Raw genomic sequence first — 19,171 nt, 5'->3', positions numbered from 1 at the left:
CTTGTCATCATGCCTTTAGCTATCGCTGCTATGTGCAGATGTCATGTATCTCATGGTGAGGTTAAGGTTAGGTAATCTGGACAGCAATGACAAGACGGTGAGAGTGTAAACCTGGGAACTGTTCCGAGTTATGTTAATGTTTCCGTAAAGTCTTCATTTGCGGTGTCCTAAATCGGGATCCATTAAAAGAGCAAATACGATGTCAATATTTATATTTTGAACTGGAATCTGCAACCTGATTAGTTGCTCCCTTCGGATGAAAACACGCTGACCAAAACAAAACTGACAGATAGCCAACATTAATCCTGCGCAGGTATTTATACAAGGCTCCATTTTTCTGTCGGCATGCTAAAGCATTATTTCTCCAACTGTGATTTACCACACAAGGGGGACCAATAACAACTAACAAACATGACATACAGTCCTGGAAAACAGAAAGAAAGGAAAAGCAACATTTTAACAGTCAAAACAGTCTGTTAAAAGCTCCATGTTGGGCTTGTATCAGCCGTGCGTCAGCTAAAAGCGTAGTAAAATACTGCTTATGAGTTACAGCTTTGTCATCAAAGATTAGATATCTTTTGATGTTATGTTCAAGTAAACATCTTAAATATAAGGAGAGCTGACCCTCATGATGTTATCTGGAGGATACGGCTGTCAAGTGGTCACTTCTAGCAAAAAAGATCACAGACTAATGGTCAGGTTACCTATTACCTGTGTGCAAACACCGCTGATTCCGACAAGTACAAAACCTTCTCTGCCATTCTTGGAAAGATGTAGACTACTTGGCAACAAAGCTGCTCTCACTCACTTTGTCTTGGGCTTAATGATCCCACCTCTAAAAGTGCTGTACAGACAAGACCGGCTTTATTTTTTGTAGATTAGGCTAGTTTGAAGGTTTCAAAAGACACATCCACGCACACACACACACACACACAAACACACACACACGCAGTTTTACAGTCACTAGTTATTTCCATATCAGGCAATGCAGCTGGCGTTGGAGAGCCCATTCAGAGAGATGGGCTGGCCCTTAGATGAAAGAGGGAGCATCCACGCCAGACATGCCCGTAGCGTGACATGCCCATTCCTCCTGTGTGTGTGTGTGTGTGTGTGTGTGTGAGGGAGAGAAACTGGTCACCACTGCATTAAGTAATCTGACCTGAGCAGGCAGCTAAACACTAACCTTGCGAGTCAGCCGGATCTAACAAGCTCAGCTCAACAGTTTCATTTGCACGAGATATGACTGTAACAAGCAGAGTGCGATTAACAGATCTGGTTTTTACTTCGCTGACTTAAGATGAATACATTTTGACCGTCTCTCCCCACAGTGAACATCTGTTGATATATCTCTTCATTATTATTATTATTATTACCCTTAAAGTAGGTAGTTATTGTCTTCTTGCTGTTTACATTTAATTCTCTTTTCTCCGTATTTACTATGTTTACCTTTTCTATGTAGTGCATTCTACAATCATTGATTTCTTTTTCCATTTTATTGAATCTATGATGCAGTAGATTCAATATATTTTTTAATACAATATTTGTTTCCATTGGGGCCATTTTACAGAGGCACATTTTTATCCTAAGATGTTGTCCACTGAGATGCAAATTGCAACCACAATGAGTGTGGCTGTGATGTTTACTTGACAAAGCCTGACACTGACCTCTGTGAGATTGAAACATTAATCTATTAAATTCAATTTATTGGGAGCTATCAGTACAGTTTCCAGGTCTTTTATTAGATTCCTGCCAGCAAATATGACATCAACAAAAGTTGCACCTGTTGTCTCTGGTATTGCAGCGCCATTATAAAGGTACAGTTCAGTATATGAAAATGTTTGTTACACTTATTAGAAAAAGACAAGTTATTGTCCAGCTTAAAATAAATGATTCCTATTAGAGCTCTATCACTATCTGTGCTCAATCACATTGCCTAATAAAACATCTTGGCAGCATATCCTTTGCTTTATTGTATACATGACAACAATGTGTCAACATTTTCCATCATGTGCACACACACGTTTGTGTATCCAAAGAAACACGCTGGCGTACAGTGACTGAGCAACTCACACACTCACTAAATCATGCACATCATACTTTTTTTTCCTGTTGGAAGGCCTGCCAAGTCCATATGGGACTGATGGATTTTCATCTTACTCTAAGATATTGCCTAATGTGAGAAGGAAATAGAGAAATGGAGTCGTAGCTGTCAGAGCCTAATGCTTGATATCATAAGAAGATAATGAAGGGAGGAGGGGATGGAAAGAGGGTGAGAGATAAAGACCACACAGAAAGCTGGGCAGCAATTCTGACAAATCATTGAAGCCTGGAAAGTGGGAGGCCTCAAGAGGAGAGGTAGCAGGCCAATCACATTTCAAGGACAAATGTATTTAATCATCAGAGAAAAAGGGGGTCCAGTTCAGATAGAAAAGGAAACTCAACGCAACCAGCAGGTTCCAATTACTCCGCTGATACCTATTGTTACAATGAGGGAGAAAACAATGATGTGGAGATAATGCTGATGAGTGTAAGCCATCCTTTTCTGGCAATTATGAGTGTATAACTTGATGTCCTGAGAGTAATTTCTTTTGATTATCTTGCACAAATGCTCAGTGTTGCTCCATCTCTCTCATGTGTCCCCTTTGTCATAGAGAAAGTAGTTTTCATTCTGTGTGAGATTGAGGATGATCTCAAGCAATCTGACAGCAGGGAATTGGTTAAAAGGAAGGCAAGAAGCGGGACATTATTCCCATATGGTGACCTCAGTCACACACAACTTCCATCCTCCAGAGACATATGCATGGGAAATATGTTATGGCATAATACCTAAAGGACTGAGACAGACTTATTCTATTTCACTTGAGGTAGAAGGAGAGATGATGCTGGGCATGGCTAATGTGCCTTCACTAATTGGTGATCCCCAGGGCCTGAGTTCAGAACACAGAAAACAGCCCTGACCATTTGTTTCTGCATCTATCATCACAGCACAGCATGTTGCAATCACTATCATCCCATCCCCTGCCCTTGACCCTCATGAATCAGCCCGTCAAACCTGAGACAAGTGAAGTGCCGTCTGGAATCAAATATGCTGATGCTGGCCAGGAATCAGGAATGTAGCAGGAGAGGCTCCTGAAATCGGTTTACCCTCTTAATATTCTCACACAACAGTTTATTCTGTGTTATAAACTCATATAATCAGTTCAGTTCACACAGTACGGAAATGGAAAAACTTAAGTTATAGATAAATAATGACAAATAAATATCAGAAACAGAGGTCAGAAACATAAATTAATGCTTGTCTGGAAGCGAAGCATAATTAGCTCATGTTTATATTTCTGATTATTTGTCGTATGATGATCACCAGCTGGAGGTCGTACAGTTTTATCTCTCTGTAGAATCTAATCCCACCGGATCCTCCCTTATTCCCACCAGAACTAGAAAACAAACATTAAAAAAAAGAGATATGATATACTGTATGAACAAATTTCTCACAACAAATCCAAACACAGAACATTATTCTGAGCAGAAATAGGAAATACACAATGTTCCAAGCATATCCAAGCATCCACTCCCCATTGTTGCTGTTTTTCTTCCAGCGCTGATGACACACTGTGGATCTGATGAAATACTATCATCTATAAATAAAAGCTGTTACTATTGTTCAGCTGCACAGCCTGATGGGAAAGCAGAGAGGGAGCGTGATGCTGGGTAAATGGCCAAAGGGCCATTCGACACTGTGGCAGAGCCTGAATGTTGAAACAGCAGTGAATGAGTCTTGGGTAAGCACAGCGCTTGACATTAACTCATTAATGCAGGCCTTCCCATTGCATGCAGGTCAACTGTAATGACAACTTACATAACCTCTACACACCGACTTCCCCCCTTCACAGGGTTGTGTTGTGATATTTGCTAGTCTATTAGACTGATTGCACTGAGGGAGCAACCACGTGATTCTTTGGTAATGGACTCTATGAAAGGATGCTGACAGGCATGATATATTAAAAGGAATGCTTTAACTTACATGCTTTGTTCACTTTCTCTCCGATCAGAGGATCAATACCACTCGCATGATTGTGTGTTAAGTATGGAGGTCCACCAAGGAGACAATTAGTTTAGCTTAGCATTAAGACTTGAAGTGGGGGGAAACAACTAGCCTGGCTCTCTCCAATTTTCAAAAATGAGCCTACCAGAACCTCTACAGCTCAACAATTAACAGAATGTATCTTGTTTGTTCAGACTATTTGTAAACAGCAATGTAAAAGTGAAAATTAACAATTTATTGACCAATAACAGTTAATCCATTTGTCCAGTACTTCTGTGTAGTGTCTCCATTGGCCAGGAAGACTCAGAGAAGTCACTATACCCTTAATCCACAAACTATCAGTTTGTTTACAAATGAACCAAACTAGCTTTAGAGTTGTTGTTACGCATATTTGTGAATTCTGGACAGAGCCATGATAGCTGTTTCCACCTGCTTCCAGTCTTTATGCTAAGGTAAGATAAGAGCCTCCAGGCTGTAACTCCATAATTGACGTACATGCATCAATCATTTCATCTACAGCAACTCTTAGAAAGAAAGGGAATATGCATGTTTCCCAAAGTGTTGATCTATTGTTGTCTAATAGTATACAAATATAATGGTGGCATCACTTTAATCGGATATTCTACTATTTTCTCTATATATTCTAATGTTGATATCTTATCAGGTTATCTATTGCTGATTTGTTCCATTTCTATGGACAATGTCAACCCACGTTTAACTTTAGCCTAATCCCAATCCTAACTCTGATCTTGTCTGTAAATCTAGAAATTTCCACTCTCAAACCATGGCGCACTATAGTCATTTGATAAACAAAGCATCAACATCAGGCTGTTCAAATTACTTATGACCAAACACCGCAGCGAGTTCTTTCAAACATCTTATGTTATATACAGTAGCTAGGGAGGGATATCCTGCACGATAACTTGGCAGCGTTTGCTAGCATGCTTGTGAGAGACAACCACTGAGGATTGACTGGCTTCCCCAGCAGGAAGATGTTTGGACAGGATCAGGTCCTTGTGTTGACAGGAAGGGTCAACAGTCAGAGCCACTTAAAGATAGATTATTGACCGTTTCTCCAGTATGCAGTCTGCACTAATGGAAGGGTCCAAAGCTGTCAAAATAGATTTGCGCACAAAGCTTAAACAAATGAATAACCCATCAGAATGAATACTAGAGATGAAGATGAAGCTATGTTATGTCACAACAGACTTGCAACTTCTCAAACAGACTTAAAAGAAAAACACTCAGGTGGAGAAGCCACTCAATAAAAAGACCATTAGGACTTCTTCCCGTAGCAAAAGTACCAGCAGTATGATGGAAACCCAATGAAACATCTGCAGAGGAAGAGTTAGGTAGTTTACAAATTGTCTTGCAGCTGATCTGTCTCTGTCCTATTTTTTTCGCAGACAAGGGCCATGTGTATATTTGCTTCAACTTCATGCATGAATCCCTTATATGAGCTTTTGTTACATTGATACATGTGAAACTGCCATGTTGGTGAAATATTATTTCTTTGATTCTGTCATTTTTACAACCAATATGTCCAAATCTATCTCCAAAACATACTGTATGTTGTGAAGTATGAAGTGACATTTTATTGGTATTGCTAAAGGTTTTGGTCACAAGTCTGATGACAACGGCTTCAAACTTTAAAGAATTGTAATAGTGTGTTTAGCATACCACAATAATTGATCAGCCCCAATATAATATAGTTACTGAATTGCTCAGGTTTACCAGAGAACTACCCATTTCCTAGCATTTCTTTCTCTGAAATATGTGAAGCAGTGAAGGAAAACAATTCCTGTCTGGGATTTAGAGCAGCAGCTCATCGCTTTTGTTCTTGATGTAATGCCTTCATTCTTCACTAAGACAGCAGCGCATGTAGCCAAAGCAAAGGGAAGATTTTGTGCACAATGAGAAACTCAGATGGATGATTCAGGACCAAGTGTAAGCAGAGCTGCAGACAATGGAAGATCTCCAGGTTTGAGCAACAGAACCAACAGACAACACTTAGGGATACAGTGTCACACATGACTAATGGGCCTGTTTAATGAGGCTCACGTGTCACGGTACAGAATGTGCTTCCACTACTCATGTAACTTAGATCAATATTAAAGAATGTTACATCAACAAATTCACATCTGCAAACATGCTGCGATTAATCCAAAACAAAAATTGTTCAGCTGGGAACTTTCCAGTCGAGATAGAAACGAAAGGATTGGCATCACAGTGAGTGTTTAGAGGAAGGAGATGAAGGAGGGGAAACTCATCTCATGGGTTGAGTGAACAGACGTCACTTCAGGGTACCATCCCAGCGTTTCCTTCATGGGCAGGCTGAGACAGGATTAGGTTCTGCAGGCAGTGCTGCTGTCCGCTTTCTAAATCTGCCTGCCAGTTTTTCTATCAATCATTCTGTTGGCTCCAACTCATGTCACTTCTGAAGTCATGGTTCGGACAAACTGCGGTAACAATGTGCTTTTGTTTTATTCTAAATATCCTGTAAATATTCACATATGGGAAATGCTGGAAATACGATGTGCCAAGAGAACAGAAATGCCGATGGTCAATCCCTCAGCAGCAAAATGATTGACTGTCTTATGAGAAATAGAATATTATACAGTAATTTTCAATATTATTTATCAAACTCAAGGTTTCTAGGTCAAGGTCGTGGCATATAAAAAATAAAATAATGAAATAATTGTCTGTATTTTTGAACAGGCACTGATTGATTACTTTGAAGTAATTCATGACAAAATACTCATGTAATTTTACAACAAATGACAGTAATTGTAAAAGTAGCAAGAGCAGAAAATAAAGTATTTTGCTAGACTCAAGGCCACATCAGCCCAACACACATGAGCTGGATAGAATTTTACTTTTAACTGGTGCTGTCAAAACACTGATTCTTCGCACTATTGTATTACAATCCTGAAGAGGGAAGGGCAGAACACTAAGGCTTAGGAGAAGTTTGCATTCAATAGCTTTTTACGAATATATCTGCAAAGATGAGTTATTGTGGGCAACAAAGCAAATCATCAAGAATACACTGCAAGCGTGTCTAACTACTGAGCAATATTGATCGTTATTGGAGAAAACACTGCAGACATGGCTCACTTCCTGTTCGTAACCTTGACTCCAATTCTGTCACAGCCAAACGTTGTGAAATAAATTGTGTTTTGGACAGAACTGTGGGAATGTTATTCACTCACTACTACAAGAAACGGATAAGTCTATTCAACTGTCTTGCACTGTGACTCATGAGCAACTGAATTAATAATGTGTGCACATGCTTATCACGGAGAACTTCCTGCACGTCAGTGGTTTTGAATCTGTGATTCTGTGATAAGTGCTACTCTCTAAGTATCACACTACAAGAAAAAATTAGTAGCAGTTGAATGCTCTTTTTAGCGTGGTTAAATGGACAGACTGGATGAATGGGGCTGGCAAAAATATATATCATGGTTAACCTTGCATTATTTTCTAATCAATTGTCAGTTTGGCATCATGTGTTTGCATGTTCAACTCGAACATCGATGACAATCAACATCAAAATTTGAGCCAATAACTTCATAAAGTTATGTTGCTAAAGGGCTTCGAGTATGAAAATCCTCTTGAATATAATAAATATTCCTCAATGTTCTTTTCCTTGGCATATGATGAAGACAGAATCACTTCTGTACAGGATAGAAATGTATTTTTAACTGTAGGTAATGTGTTAAAGGATTTAAAAAGTCACTCTGATCTAATGGTGCTGCTACAAGGCTTGTTGGACTTATGGCTCGTGTCTCATTTATGCATCTTCACTGACAAATCTCTGACAACTCAAACAGTTTGGAGTTTCAAAGTTGCTAAAAACAGGCTCAACTTTGTCTGACAAGAAGTAACATGTTTTTGTTCAAAGTTGGAATAGCACTTAGGCTTGATGCAAGAAAACCAGAAACAAATAATGAAAAGATTCATTATTTAACCACACAAAATATAAGTGGAGCTGATGGTGGCGCTATAGGGATTGTTGCACTGACCCTAAAATTTGTTGTGCTCTTGGACTCATCTTTTATCTTTTTGCCTCCAAACAGTTGCCACAGACTCTCACTGTGGATATAAAGAAATAAATAAAGCAAAGCACACAAAAACAGTAGGGTGCCAGCAAACTTTCACTGCTTTCCCCCCCAAAACAATCGAATAACACCTGAAGGTCTCATTATATCAACTGCTTGAGTCCTAAATCCCCATGAATTTTATATGCGTGAGCGTGTAAGTGCATGAGATATTGAAGAGCGGGACATCAGTATTGTAGCAGACCTCTCCCTGAACTCATTTTTCTCTGCAGGCATGTTCACTAACAGCTGAGACCGGTGGGGGTTCTGCCCTGCTGGCCCAGTCATTAGCTCCTCCACAGCATGCTCCCAAAGCTGCTCTGCTAATGGACGCCAAATAACTCAGCCAATCCCTCCAACGCAGACATAAGGAACTCATATTAATTCCACAATGGATGCATTGCTTCTTTCTGTCATTTCAGCACCTTGCATCCTCATCTGTGCAAACAACCTTCAATCGTCAACATCTGTCGTTTCCCCCATTTTATTAGAAACACAGTACTCCATTTCCAACAGGACGACATACAGTAGAAAACACAACTATCTTAACAATAATTCTTAAGTGCTTAAATAGCTGTATTGTAAATTTATCATGATATACACAGTTCATGTTACCAGGGGTACAAGAGGTGGGGGTTTAGTTGGTATGATAACACTTTTTAAGTGTTAGTGCTGAAATGTGAGTCATTTTTATGTTGTACCATCTCCAGACTGGGTGAAGAGCTACACGGTAGTGTCCATAACTACTGAGTTATTGCTCCTGTAACAGAATGCATTGTATTGTATACATGTCTGACATGATTCATCGTTACAGACACAGTCAACAGCACTGCATTCAGTGAGTATAAATAGTATTATTTGTTAAGACTTCGGTCATATATAATGTAATTACAACTTGAAATGTCCAAATATCCCTACAAGTTAACACAGATTATCACAGTAAATACGGTTCTTTTTCAAAACCTTCACAAAAATCCACAGTACACCAGAATTTTTATGGTATAAAAATAAGTTACAAATCTGCATAAATATTTTACACAAAACAGTTATAAAATTTGCTGTATTTTCTGACAAGGATACACAAAACAGTTTTTTTTACACCATTGGGTATTAAGAATATTTTCAGTTTGGTGCTTGTTAAAAAAAACATTCATTGACGTTTTTGATGAACACAAAACTTTTTAAATTGTTAGTCCCATTCCACACCACACTTGGCTGCGACAGTGGTTTCAGATATACAAAATTGAAAATGAGAAGGAAAAAAAAAAAAAAAAGGAGAACTGGAGCATAGCCAAGTTTCACTTCCTTTTATCGCCACTTCACTCCCCCCGTTCAGCAGAGACAGATGAAGAGCGTCCCATCCCATATAGATAAACCTCCTATGAACAAGGATTTCCCCTTAAGTATCAAGTCCACAGATGACTCCTTACAGGCTGAGTACAGAAAGGAGAGAAAGACAGAGAGAGAGAGAGGGAGAATGAGTTGTTCTCAGTGTGTCATGAAAGAGATTACAGTATGAGAAATGGGCTTTATCCTGGATGTTCAGACATTGAGCTGACTTCCTTTGCAGACACATTACACTGTGTATTTTAGAGATTTTACTGCGCTGAACCACTGAGGTCAATTAATGGAATAATGAACAACATCCAAATATGACCTCATGTTTGAACGAGACTAGGGAATGCCAAGGGTCATGGCTTCTAAACGGCCCGTTTCTCAATTAACTGGCTTCACGGTACATGGGAACCATGAAACTGTGGGCGATATGTTATCAGTTACCACAGGAGAGCCGGAGCTACGGGTAATATTACAAATGCATGAACATTACCATATCATCAAGGCATCAGCATGGTTTGATCCACGTATGGAAATTTTACATGCGTTATACTACAAATATGTGGCCTTAAGAGTTTAGTTAACAAGCAATACTGAGGTGGCGACACTGTGCTGTCTGCATAAACAGACCAACACCACTGAACTACAAGAACTGTGCAAGAATGTTGATAAAAGACGTTGCACTTTTCACATTAGTGTTTCTTGTGTCTATCTTTTATACATCAGCTTAGACTTTCCTGTACATCTGTGGCTACACCATCGCTACTACCAACTATTTAGATAAGACATACATTTAACATTTTAATTCACATGAATTTGCAGGAAACATTTTGAAAGAAAGTTGAGTAAAAGGCAGTAGATACTGTGCCTGAGAAAATTCAAACTTCTGCTATTCAAATACAATTTGTACTAGCGTTACATTTTTTCTATGGTGCGCTCATAGTATGTGTCTAATCTACAAGGTTTTAATTCAGTGTATGATTCTGCACAATGCGGTCTTGTCCTGCATTGTGTATCTATCATTTAATGTGCATCAATAAGCAGGTCAAATTGCTTGTGCATGTATTGTAATTGATGAACATGATTCTAATTGCTGGCTGTGAGCCACTACAGGACTGTAGTGGTTCAGCCAGAGAACTCACGCAATGGCACTGTGTGTGTAGAATCTGTATCTGGTGTATATCGATACATCCTGTATATCTAACACACATACGCACGTGTTGAACTTGGCTTACCTCCGCTTCAGCCGCTTCTGAGGAAGTGCTCTGGAAAGACAGAAGGAGAGTTTGTGAGCATGTGTGTGTGTGTGTATGAGATACGTCTGCACTGAATATTTTAATATTATACTGTGTGATCCCATGTTTGAGCTGATTTCAGTCCAGCATGACTTGCAAGAACCTGAAGAGGGAAACCTCCTAAACCGTCTCTAACTCTCTTTCACTCCATCCCATTCACATATACAGGGGTTCAATCACCCTACTATATTAACTGCCACATACACCGACCACCTCATTTGTTTGGGGATTTCATGCATTAGGACAACCTTGACATAAATTGGCTGAGTGCTGACGGTTATATTCAACTATGAAACCAGAGTCCAGCAGCAGCCCCTGCAGTTACTGAGCCTTCAGGTCTAATTAAAATCAGCCAGCCTGTGTGCTGATCAGCACACTTGTGTGCCATATATCTCCGGTGAGATGACCACTCTGTTATTTTAGGCACATTGTTCCTCTTTCAGGGTTCATTTTCAGCCTTTTATGGTGTGTCATAAAGCTAACCTTGTTTTCTCATCTCAGTGATGAGTGTAGTAAGTCTTGCAGAGCTGTACAGGATTCAAATCATATCATAACTAATGTTTAGTGGAATGTAGTGCACTTGAAGACAGAGAAAACAGGCTGTGGAGTTACATCTGCACGGTAGCAAGAAATTATTTTTCCTGTTTTAAAATCTTTTACTGTGATCATTTCAATTTTTAAATGAACCAAGTCAGGCTCCATCACTTTCTCATATAAATCATCTGTTCTCATATATTTATTGACTGAAATGCTTAAAATAAGTGAAATTCAGCCTGATGTTATCTCATGTAACAGAAACATCTCCAATACTTAAATAACAAACCTCAAAATCATTGTGATTTTTAGAAAATCAAAGCAACAACAGCATTGGCTGCTGCCAGTAGTTGACATCCTGGATCAGGTTGAACAGTGGACAATGTTTGCGTCTTTTTACACAGACGTACACACAAACAAACAAAATTTGTTGTCTCTGCACTTGTCCATTTCAATCTACTGTAAATCAAGAGTTGGTGCCACCTGGTGGAAGAAAGTTTGTGTGTGTGCACACTAACACACACACACACACACACACACACACACACACACACACACACTCACCTATAGATGTTTGGGTCTAGCAGCATGGCTGTGTCCTGCGGTAACTGGGATAAGTGCACCACTTTAGTCTTCAGCCCAGTTCGCTCAGTTTCATTCACCCACACGTCAGGTAGTCTGCAGGACAACACACAGAAAGGACATGTGGTCAGAGTATGAGCACTAACAAGAGAGAGGGGGAGAAAAAGGAGGGATGGAGTGGGAGTAAGGTTGAATGGAGCAGGGTGAGAGAGATGGACAAAGAGCCTCATTCAGTCCAGCGCACATGTTCACACCTTCCTCTGAACACTGAGTACATTTCCATAAGTAACATGGCCTTGACCAAAGCACTGGGACTGACACGCAAATGTAGACCTGCACACACAAACATAGACAAACAAAGAGGACAAAGCCTACTGTCCTTCCATGTTGTCAATTTAAAGGCAACATCTACATTATATCTTCATGATTATCTTTTGTTAACTTGTGAGTACGTAAACGTGGGACTGGTGAAAGACTGTGTGCATGTAGTGTATGTGTGTGGGTTTATACATATGAGTGCACATTCAAAATGATCAAACATGAGCTTCAAGTACAGACACTGGACACCTTAAAACCAGAACAACCTCTTTCACCACTTGAAGCATGAGAGTAGGGATATGACGTCTTTGGAGCAGCGTCAGTCACACACACACACATAAACACACACAACACCACATGCACATGATGTACTGTACTGCTCAGCTGCATCTTACTGTACCCGCATCAGCGTGATCCCCCCTGTGAAAGAAGGGAGTGTGCACAAGCACTGGCGTGGCAAGTCGAGGTGCAGAAGAAAGAAACAAAGAGCTTAGCGAGTCGACTGTGCCGCCCCTCCCTCTCCCAGCCCCCCCCCCCGTCTCCACCCCCAGCATTCCCCCCGTCACTATGTGCGTCATCAGAGGAGCCCCCAGAGATGCAGACATACACGCACGCACACCCACATACACACACACACACACACACACACACACACTCATTCACTGCAGGCAGCAAGCGGGCAGCCACCCAGCCAAATCACTCATTCACATGCCTAATCAGTCCATTCAGTGGGATGGTGTGCAGGTAGCGGTTCACATGCAGGAACACTCAGTGCAACTGGGTGCAGATAGAGATGGAGAACAAAAGAAAGGAAAAGTAATAGGAAACTGACAAATAAAGGACAGGAAAGGAAAGGGAAAGTGGAGAGGGAGAGAAAAAAAGTAGAGGGGCTTGTGTTAATGTACAACTTATTTATACAGTAGTTACAAATCCTTTTATGGCTTGTTTTAGTGTGTTTAAGTGCCTGGAGGGTGGAGCTAGCCACACAGGACAATTAGATAAATACTAATAAGTAAAAAAATAAAAATAAAAAACACAGCAGTGTACTTGAAATCTACCTGAATGCAATCTGTTATGCTGCATAAACCTTCAAAAAGTTATCATAGTAAAACAAAATACATAGTAAATAATCAGTATTTGACCCAAGCTTGGCTAGATGTGCATCAGGATCACAGATGGAGATTTCTCTCTGTTTGTATGTGCACAGTATATAATCTGTTACAAAAACTACTGGATTTATACACACATACAAACAAAACTAAAAAAAAACAAAATTGCCCAATACAACTATTTGACCATCTTTGACCTGAAATCAAAAGCCTGACTCACCCTTATGCTTCAGAAGCTGACAACTGAAGTCATAACATTCAGCTGGCGTATTGAGTCCAACTGAATTTTACACTTCAGTTGTTAATTTATAAGGGAAAACATAAGAACTCAACAGTCTGCCATAACAATTTAAGACACAACAATGTGTTTAAAAAAAAGAAAAAAAAAAAAAAGAAAAAAATGTTAAACGGTTAGATGGAAGAAAACACTAGAAATAGTAAGTCCTACAAGAAATTGCCCATGCACATGTGGAAGTAATCATGTGTTAGTACAGGACATATGATGGCGAAGCTATCTGGTCACTGGATTTTTGGTGTTGAATTTTAATACTGTATAAGCACAGCCAAGGTTTCTTTTTTTATAGTTATTTCTAAATCATAAACCTGTAAGTAAGTTTTTACATACGTTTCTCTCTTTTTTTTTGATTTGCAGTGCATGTCAATAGTATCTTTATCCCCTTTAATGGTGGGGAGAGAAGAAAGAAAGAGTTGGGAAGAGACAGGGACGAGACAAGAAACAGCCCCCTTCAAAAGCAGCATTAAAGTTTGGGTTAGTCTTGAGTAAGTGTCCTTGCGCAAAGCAAACCTCAAATGACAGAGGAGGACCTGCTGAGTGTTAAATATGCAGTAAACACCCACTTGTGTTTTTGTGTGTGCGCGCTCGCATGCACGCTCCACTCTAGAGTCACAGTAAACATGTCAGAGTGAGTGTCTTGTGATACTGATGAGTTATTATACTCTGATGGATGGGAGACACATGGGAAGGCTGCACTGGGGGGGGTCAGCATGTCACACACGTGTCATGCACATATACACACCAAAGTGTTCTTATTGCTCCCACACACACACACGCGCATGCGCACACACACAAGGCATCTCCACCCATTCAGTCACACCAAGCCAAATAAAGACAAATGGATTTATTTTATTTTCCAGAGGAGACTGTTATTTGGCTCTCTTCTTTATGAGGCAGAAATGTATATTGTGAGTGAGGCCTCGGTGAGGAGAGCTACAGGGGGTGCCTGCCAGAGTGAAGCCTAGTCTTCCAGTCTGGATTGATGGCTGGCTCCAGGCCTCCATCCTCCCAGTGGTGACAGGAGCAATAAGTTCATCACAAAGCAGCAAAGTGTATATTAAATCGCTAACATATTAAACAGCTTTATATGGAAAGTCCAAAGTCCTTATAAAATACATCATTCTGCAAAGCAGAAGAGGGCGGTAGAGCTGGTTCAGGGACTGCAAAGGTCACTGCAGCCTAAAGAAAAACCATGCCTGGAAAAAAGGATGGGACTGCACGCTCATAGCACTGTCAATTACTCAATATTGTGACTGCATTGTGCACTGCCACAGTTTATTGAACATATTTCTTTAGCACTTAAAGTGTGTTGCCATTAGGGCTATAACCAATAATTATTTTCAGTATCAATTAATCTGTCAGTTATTTTCTCGATTAATTGATCAGTTGTTTGCTCTATAAAATGTCAGAAAATGGTGAAAAATGCCCAAGGTAACGCCCTCAAATGTCTTCTTTTTGTCTTGACCATGACCGACCAGTCGATAACCCAAAGATATTTAGTTTACTATCATAGAAGAGAAGCTGGCAGAGAATTTGGACATTTTTTTCTTTAAAAAGGGACTTAAAATGATTATCAATGGTTGGCGATTAATTGTCTAATTAATCGGGTAATCGTTGCAGCTGTGCTTTGCTATGCTAGTTCTCATGCGGGCATATTCCCACACAGATAATTATACCTGAGACTTATCAGTGGATTTGGACACAACTCAAGGAGTTGTGCGCATGCACTGAAGTTCGTCACTAGTTACATCTATTTCTACATGCTTTTTCTTTGCCTTATATCCACCCCTGCCTGCAGCTGTTCCTCATAAATGTCATGTCAAGCAAGAAAACTGTAAAAACTGCTTTGTTAAAATTGACTGACATCTATGTTTATATAACTTATCTGCCTGTGTGTGATTGTTTGACACTAAGGAAGATCATTTTATTACTATCAAAAGTAGCAGTTCCTATAGACCATAGACCAGATATGTAACTGTTTATGGTGCAGGGGTCCCTACTTTCACAATATCACAGCAAGAACGCAATTAAGCAATTGACCATATACAGTATAGGCCTCCGACTGACTCATCCAGCTCGTTCAAAATGCATTCAGCCATTCATGTTCTGCTGTTTCTCTGTGATCAAAGATATGTACAAAGGGACAGAATTCTCATACCTCGAATGAATGCCGCTTACGGACACTCATTGTATTTGATCGCTGCCTTAAAGGACCAGTGTGTAAGATTTAGTGACATCTAGTGGTGAGGTTGCAGATTGCAACCAACTGAATACCCCTCCCCTCCCCTCCCCTCTCCCTCCCCTTTCAAGGGCGTAGGAGAACCTACAGTGGCAGCGAAACTCACTAAAAACATGAAAGGCCCTCTCTAGAGGCAGTGTTTGGTTTGTCTGTTCTGGGCTGCTGTAGAAACATGTTGGTGCAACATGGCGGCCTCCGTGAAAGAGGACCCACTCCCTATGTAGATATAAAGGGCTCATTCCAAGGTAATGAAAACACAACAATTCTTATTTTCAGGTGAATATACACTAATTAAAACATAGTTATGAATAATATATTCCATTTCTGCCAAGTCTCTTCCATTAGATGCCACTAAATTCTACACACTGCACCTTTAACTCTGCACGTTAAATTAGTGTTGCCAAATTGATGTGATGTTGTGAGTTCTACAGATTTTTTTTGTCCACATACAATTTACACCATGAATACATATATTATGGATGTAAAAAACTAATAATGGAACTTGACACATTTTCCTACACAGGGATCCTGCCCTACATAGCCATCTCAGGTGGAGGAACACAGTTCTGAGCTTGAGGTTATATTTACCTTGTATATTCGTTCTACTAATGAATGTTTATATCTCTTTTTAAAGTGTTGAAATTTCCCACACTCAGTCTATTTTTTTCCAAACTGTTCCTATTTAAGTTTATTAAAAAGGAAAATAAATGTAGCAAATAACTTAGTAAGCATATTCTGATATAAGTTTGGAAAATATGCCATACAGTATTGTTAAAAACAGCTATTCAAGAGTGCCCTACTAGTTTGTGATATTATTATATCATTGTGCAATTTGGCAACTGACTAAATATTAACAAAGCATAGAAAAAAATCTAGCTAGCAAAGGTTCAATACATAAACATATGTTGTACATGATAGACACCATGTAGTTTCTCCAAAATGATGCGCCAGGTTGGATCTGATGGCTCGAGGCGTTCACTGTCACTGGCTGTGTATTCTACTGTTTGTTATTCTACAGCATTCAACAGCATGCAGGGGAATCAATTCACCCATCCATCAAAGATTAGACAGCAATTATGGTTCTCTCTCTCGCTCTCTAAGCCCACCCACCCTCCTCCTCCTCCTCCTCCTCCTCCTCCTCCTCAGTGAGCCGCTGGTGGTTCATGTTCAGAATGGTTCATGTTAATCAGTTACTCATTAATCCAAATGGAGTTAATGAGTGTCAGTCAGAAAGTGAATGGTTTGCTCCAACATTAATAAACATGACTTCCCACATTCACACGGCTAATCATTGACTCTGTGACGGAGAAAACATACACCTACACACGCACACAGTACACTTGATTTTGACCTCGGTTGTTGAGGGTCACGACACTTGATGGCTGACTACATGACCACCACCAGATTGCCTCCCAGATACTAGGACATTATCCTGAGTCAAAGACTAAATATTAACTTGACCTGCCAAAACAAACTTAACTGACACTCACTACCAATAATCCATTTCTCAAAACAATTGACCATTTTTCTTATCATAGTTCAGCTAGAACATCATTTGGTGAAGATGGTGACTTTTTGCCTGAGACATGCAGCTTCATCTTTAATCTTTAAGCCTTATGTGAAGTATGTAGCGATGAGGTGCATACTGCTCTCATTTTAAAACAAGTCAGCTGGAAACAATAAAAAGTCAGCCAGAGACCAAGTTTTCAACCCACTGTTTCAAAGATGAGAATTTCTGAGTAGTAAAGCAGCCAATGTTATCACAGCAAACTATATATACTTCAACCCCCTTTATCTTTTGGGAGATAATAAAGCCACCAGCTTAAGATATTACTGTGTATTTCCTTCCCCACCCCTCTATAGATTGGTTTTGCTGCAAGGCAAATTTATGATTCAGTATTGTCTCTTGATTTCTCCTGTATGGGCTGAGCCTCTTGTTTGCCATCTTTCTCCTCAATTCTCTCCCCATCATTTAACACACATCTCTCTATCCCACGACCATTTTCTTCCCACTCCCATCTCTCAATCCCCCCCCATTCTCTGCCCCCCACCATTCTCTCCCTCATCTATTCTGCCTCTATCTGTCTTTCAGTCTCGGTATCAATCTCCATCTATGTCTCTCTGTTTGGAATTAATCTGAGGAGTCTTTCCTGATCACCAAACTTCATCTTTCTCCATTTCCCTCTCCCTCATTATTTCTCTATGCACAAGATTAAACTCCCACATGCGGGGCAAGGAGGAGATTGCAGAGGTGGATCAGAGAGGGGAAAACGAAAGAAGAGGAGGAAGGATGGAAGGATGAAGCATCAGAGGGTTGAGAGAACAAGGGTTTAGCTACAGTATGTTCAGCGGAAGCTGTCTGCTGCAATCTACTTCATGATGCATCATTCGGGTTTCTTTGCCCAGTACCATCTTTGTTCCTCTTTTCGCCAAAACCATTTTTCTTTTTTACTTTTCCAACCTCTTTTTTGTCTAATTTTACCTTACTCTTCCCCCCTTTCTGCCTCCTTCTCCTCTCCCACCCCCTTTGCCCTCTTTCCTCCTCTCTTTCATTCTATTTCACTCTGCTCTCTGATCATCTTCAGAGGCCGTGCAGTCAAACCCTTTAATAGGAGTGAGGAAGTGTTGGAAGTGTGGTGGGAGCTTCCCCTGAGCAAGAGCCCTGCTGAGAATCACAGCATTCTGTGAAGCTCACTCTCTATGAGACAGACTGATTTTATAAGCACAGAACTGAACCTGCCTGCACTTCTGCCTAATTGCTTGAATGAGCTGGTGCCAAGGTTCACTTCCACTGGGCTGAGTCTGGTGAGGCTAATCTGGGAATACGAATGTAGCTAGCGAGGGCTGGGCTGAGCTGCTCATGCCCCAATAGGCTGAGCATTATTTTTGAGTGCAAGTTCATCCAGAGGTTACATCAAAATACAGATGTGGACATATTTTTTTGAACTGGGAATTTGATGAGATATTTATTGGACAGCCACAAAAAAGAAGAAAAAAAAAATCAGCCTCCAAGTAATTTTGGATGCTGATCCACTGTTTAAAAGACACCTCAGTGCATCAGTCCAAGGTTTATCCGAGTCAGACAAAGCCAAGCAGATGGTATAGAACCAGCGCCAGACCCAGACAGGAACAGAGTCTGACTTTTTAATGTCTAAGTACAGTCTTCTCCCCATCAGTGCTCCAGGCATGAACATGGGTAGCATAACACTGATTGAGGATACTGGCTAATAAGCATGTCTGATGCCCTCTGCTCACTTTGAGGAATTCAGGCAGAAGATTCTAGTGTCACACAGACTATAAGGGAACATGAACTCCCCATACAAGA

The 19,171-nt window shown here is 40.2% G+C and overlaps 1 protein-coding gene across 6 annotated transcripts in view; it reads right to left on the bottom strand.

The window, feature by feature from the left end:
- The window catches only part of LOC122985764 (zinc finger protein aebp2-like), a 55,573-nt gene that overhangs the window by 22,726 nt on the left and 13,676 nt on the right, over positions 1–19,171 (bottom strand). For 4 of the 6 annotated variants that reach the window (XM_044356650.1, XM_044356651.1, XM_044356653.1 and 1 more), the window contains exons 7-8: positions 11,868–11,981; positions 10,710–10,739 (exon numbers count right to left, since the gene is read on the bottom strand). In XM_044356650.1, the coding sequence (XP_044212585.1) occupies positions 10,710–10,739; positions 11,868–11,981 (144 nt within the window). Of the gene's footprint in view, positions 1–3,256; positions 3,435–8,607; positions 9,573–10,709; positions 10,740–11,867; positions 11,982–19,171 lie in introns of those variants that run through there. The other 2 variants (XM_044356652.1, XM_044356655.1) reach the window with 2 other exon arrangements.

Source organism: Thunnus albacares, chromosome 7 (genome assembly GCF_914725855.1).
Source record: "Thunnus albacares chromosome 7, fThuAlb1.1, whole genome shotgun sequence".
Classification (NCBI taxonomy): Eukaryota; Metazoa; Chordata; class Actinopteri; order Scombriformes; family Scombridae; genus Thunnus; species Thunnus albacares.
Note: the sequence above shows the minus strand (reverse complement) of the source record. Positions and strands in the feature narration are given on the sequence as shown.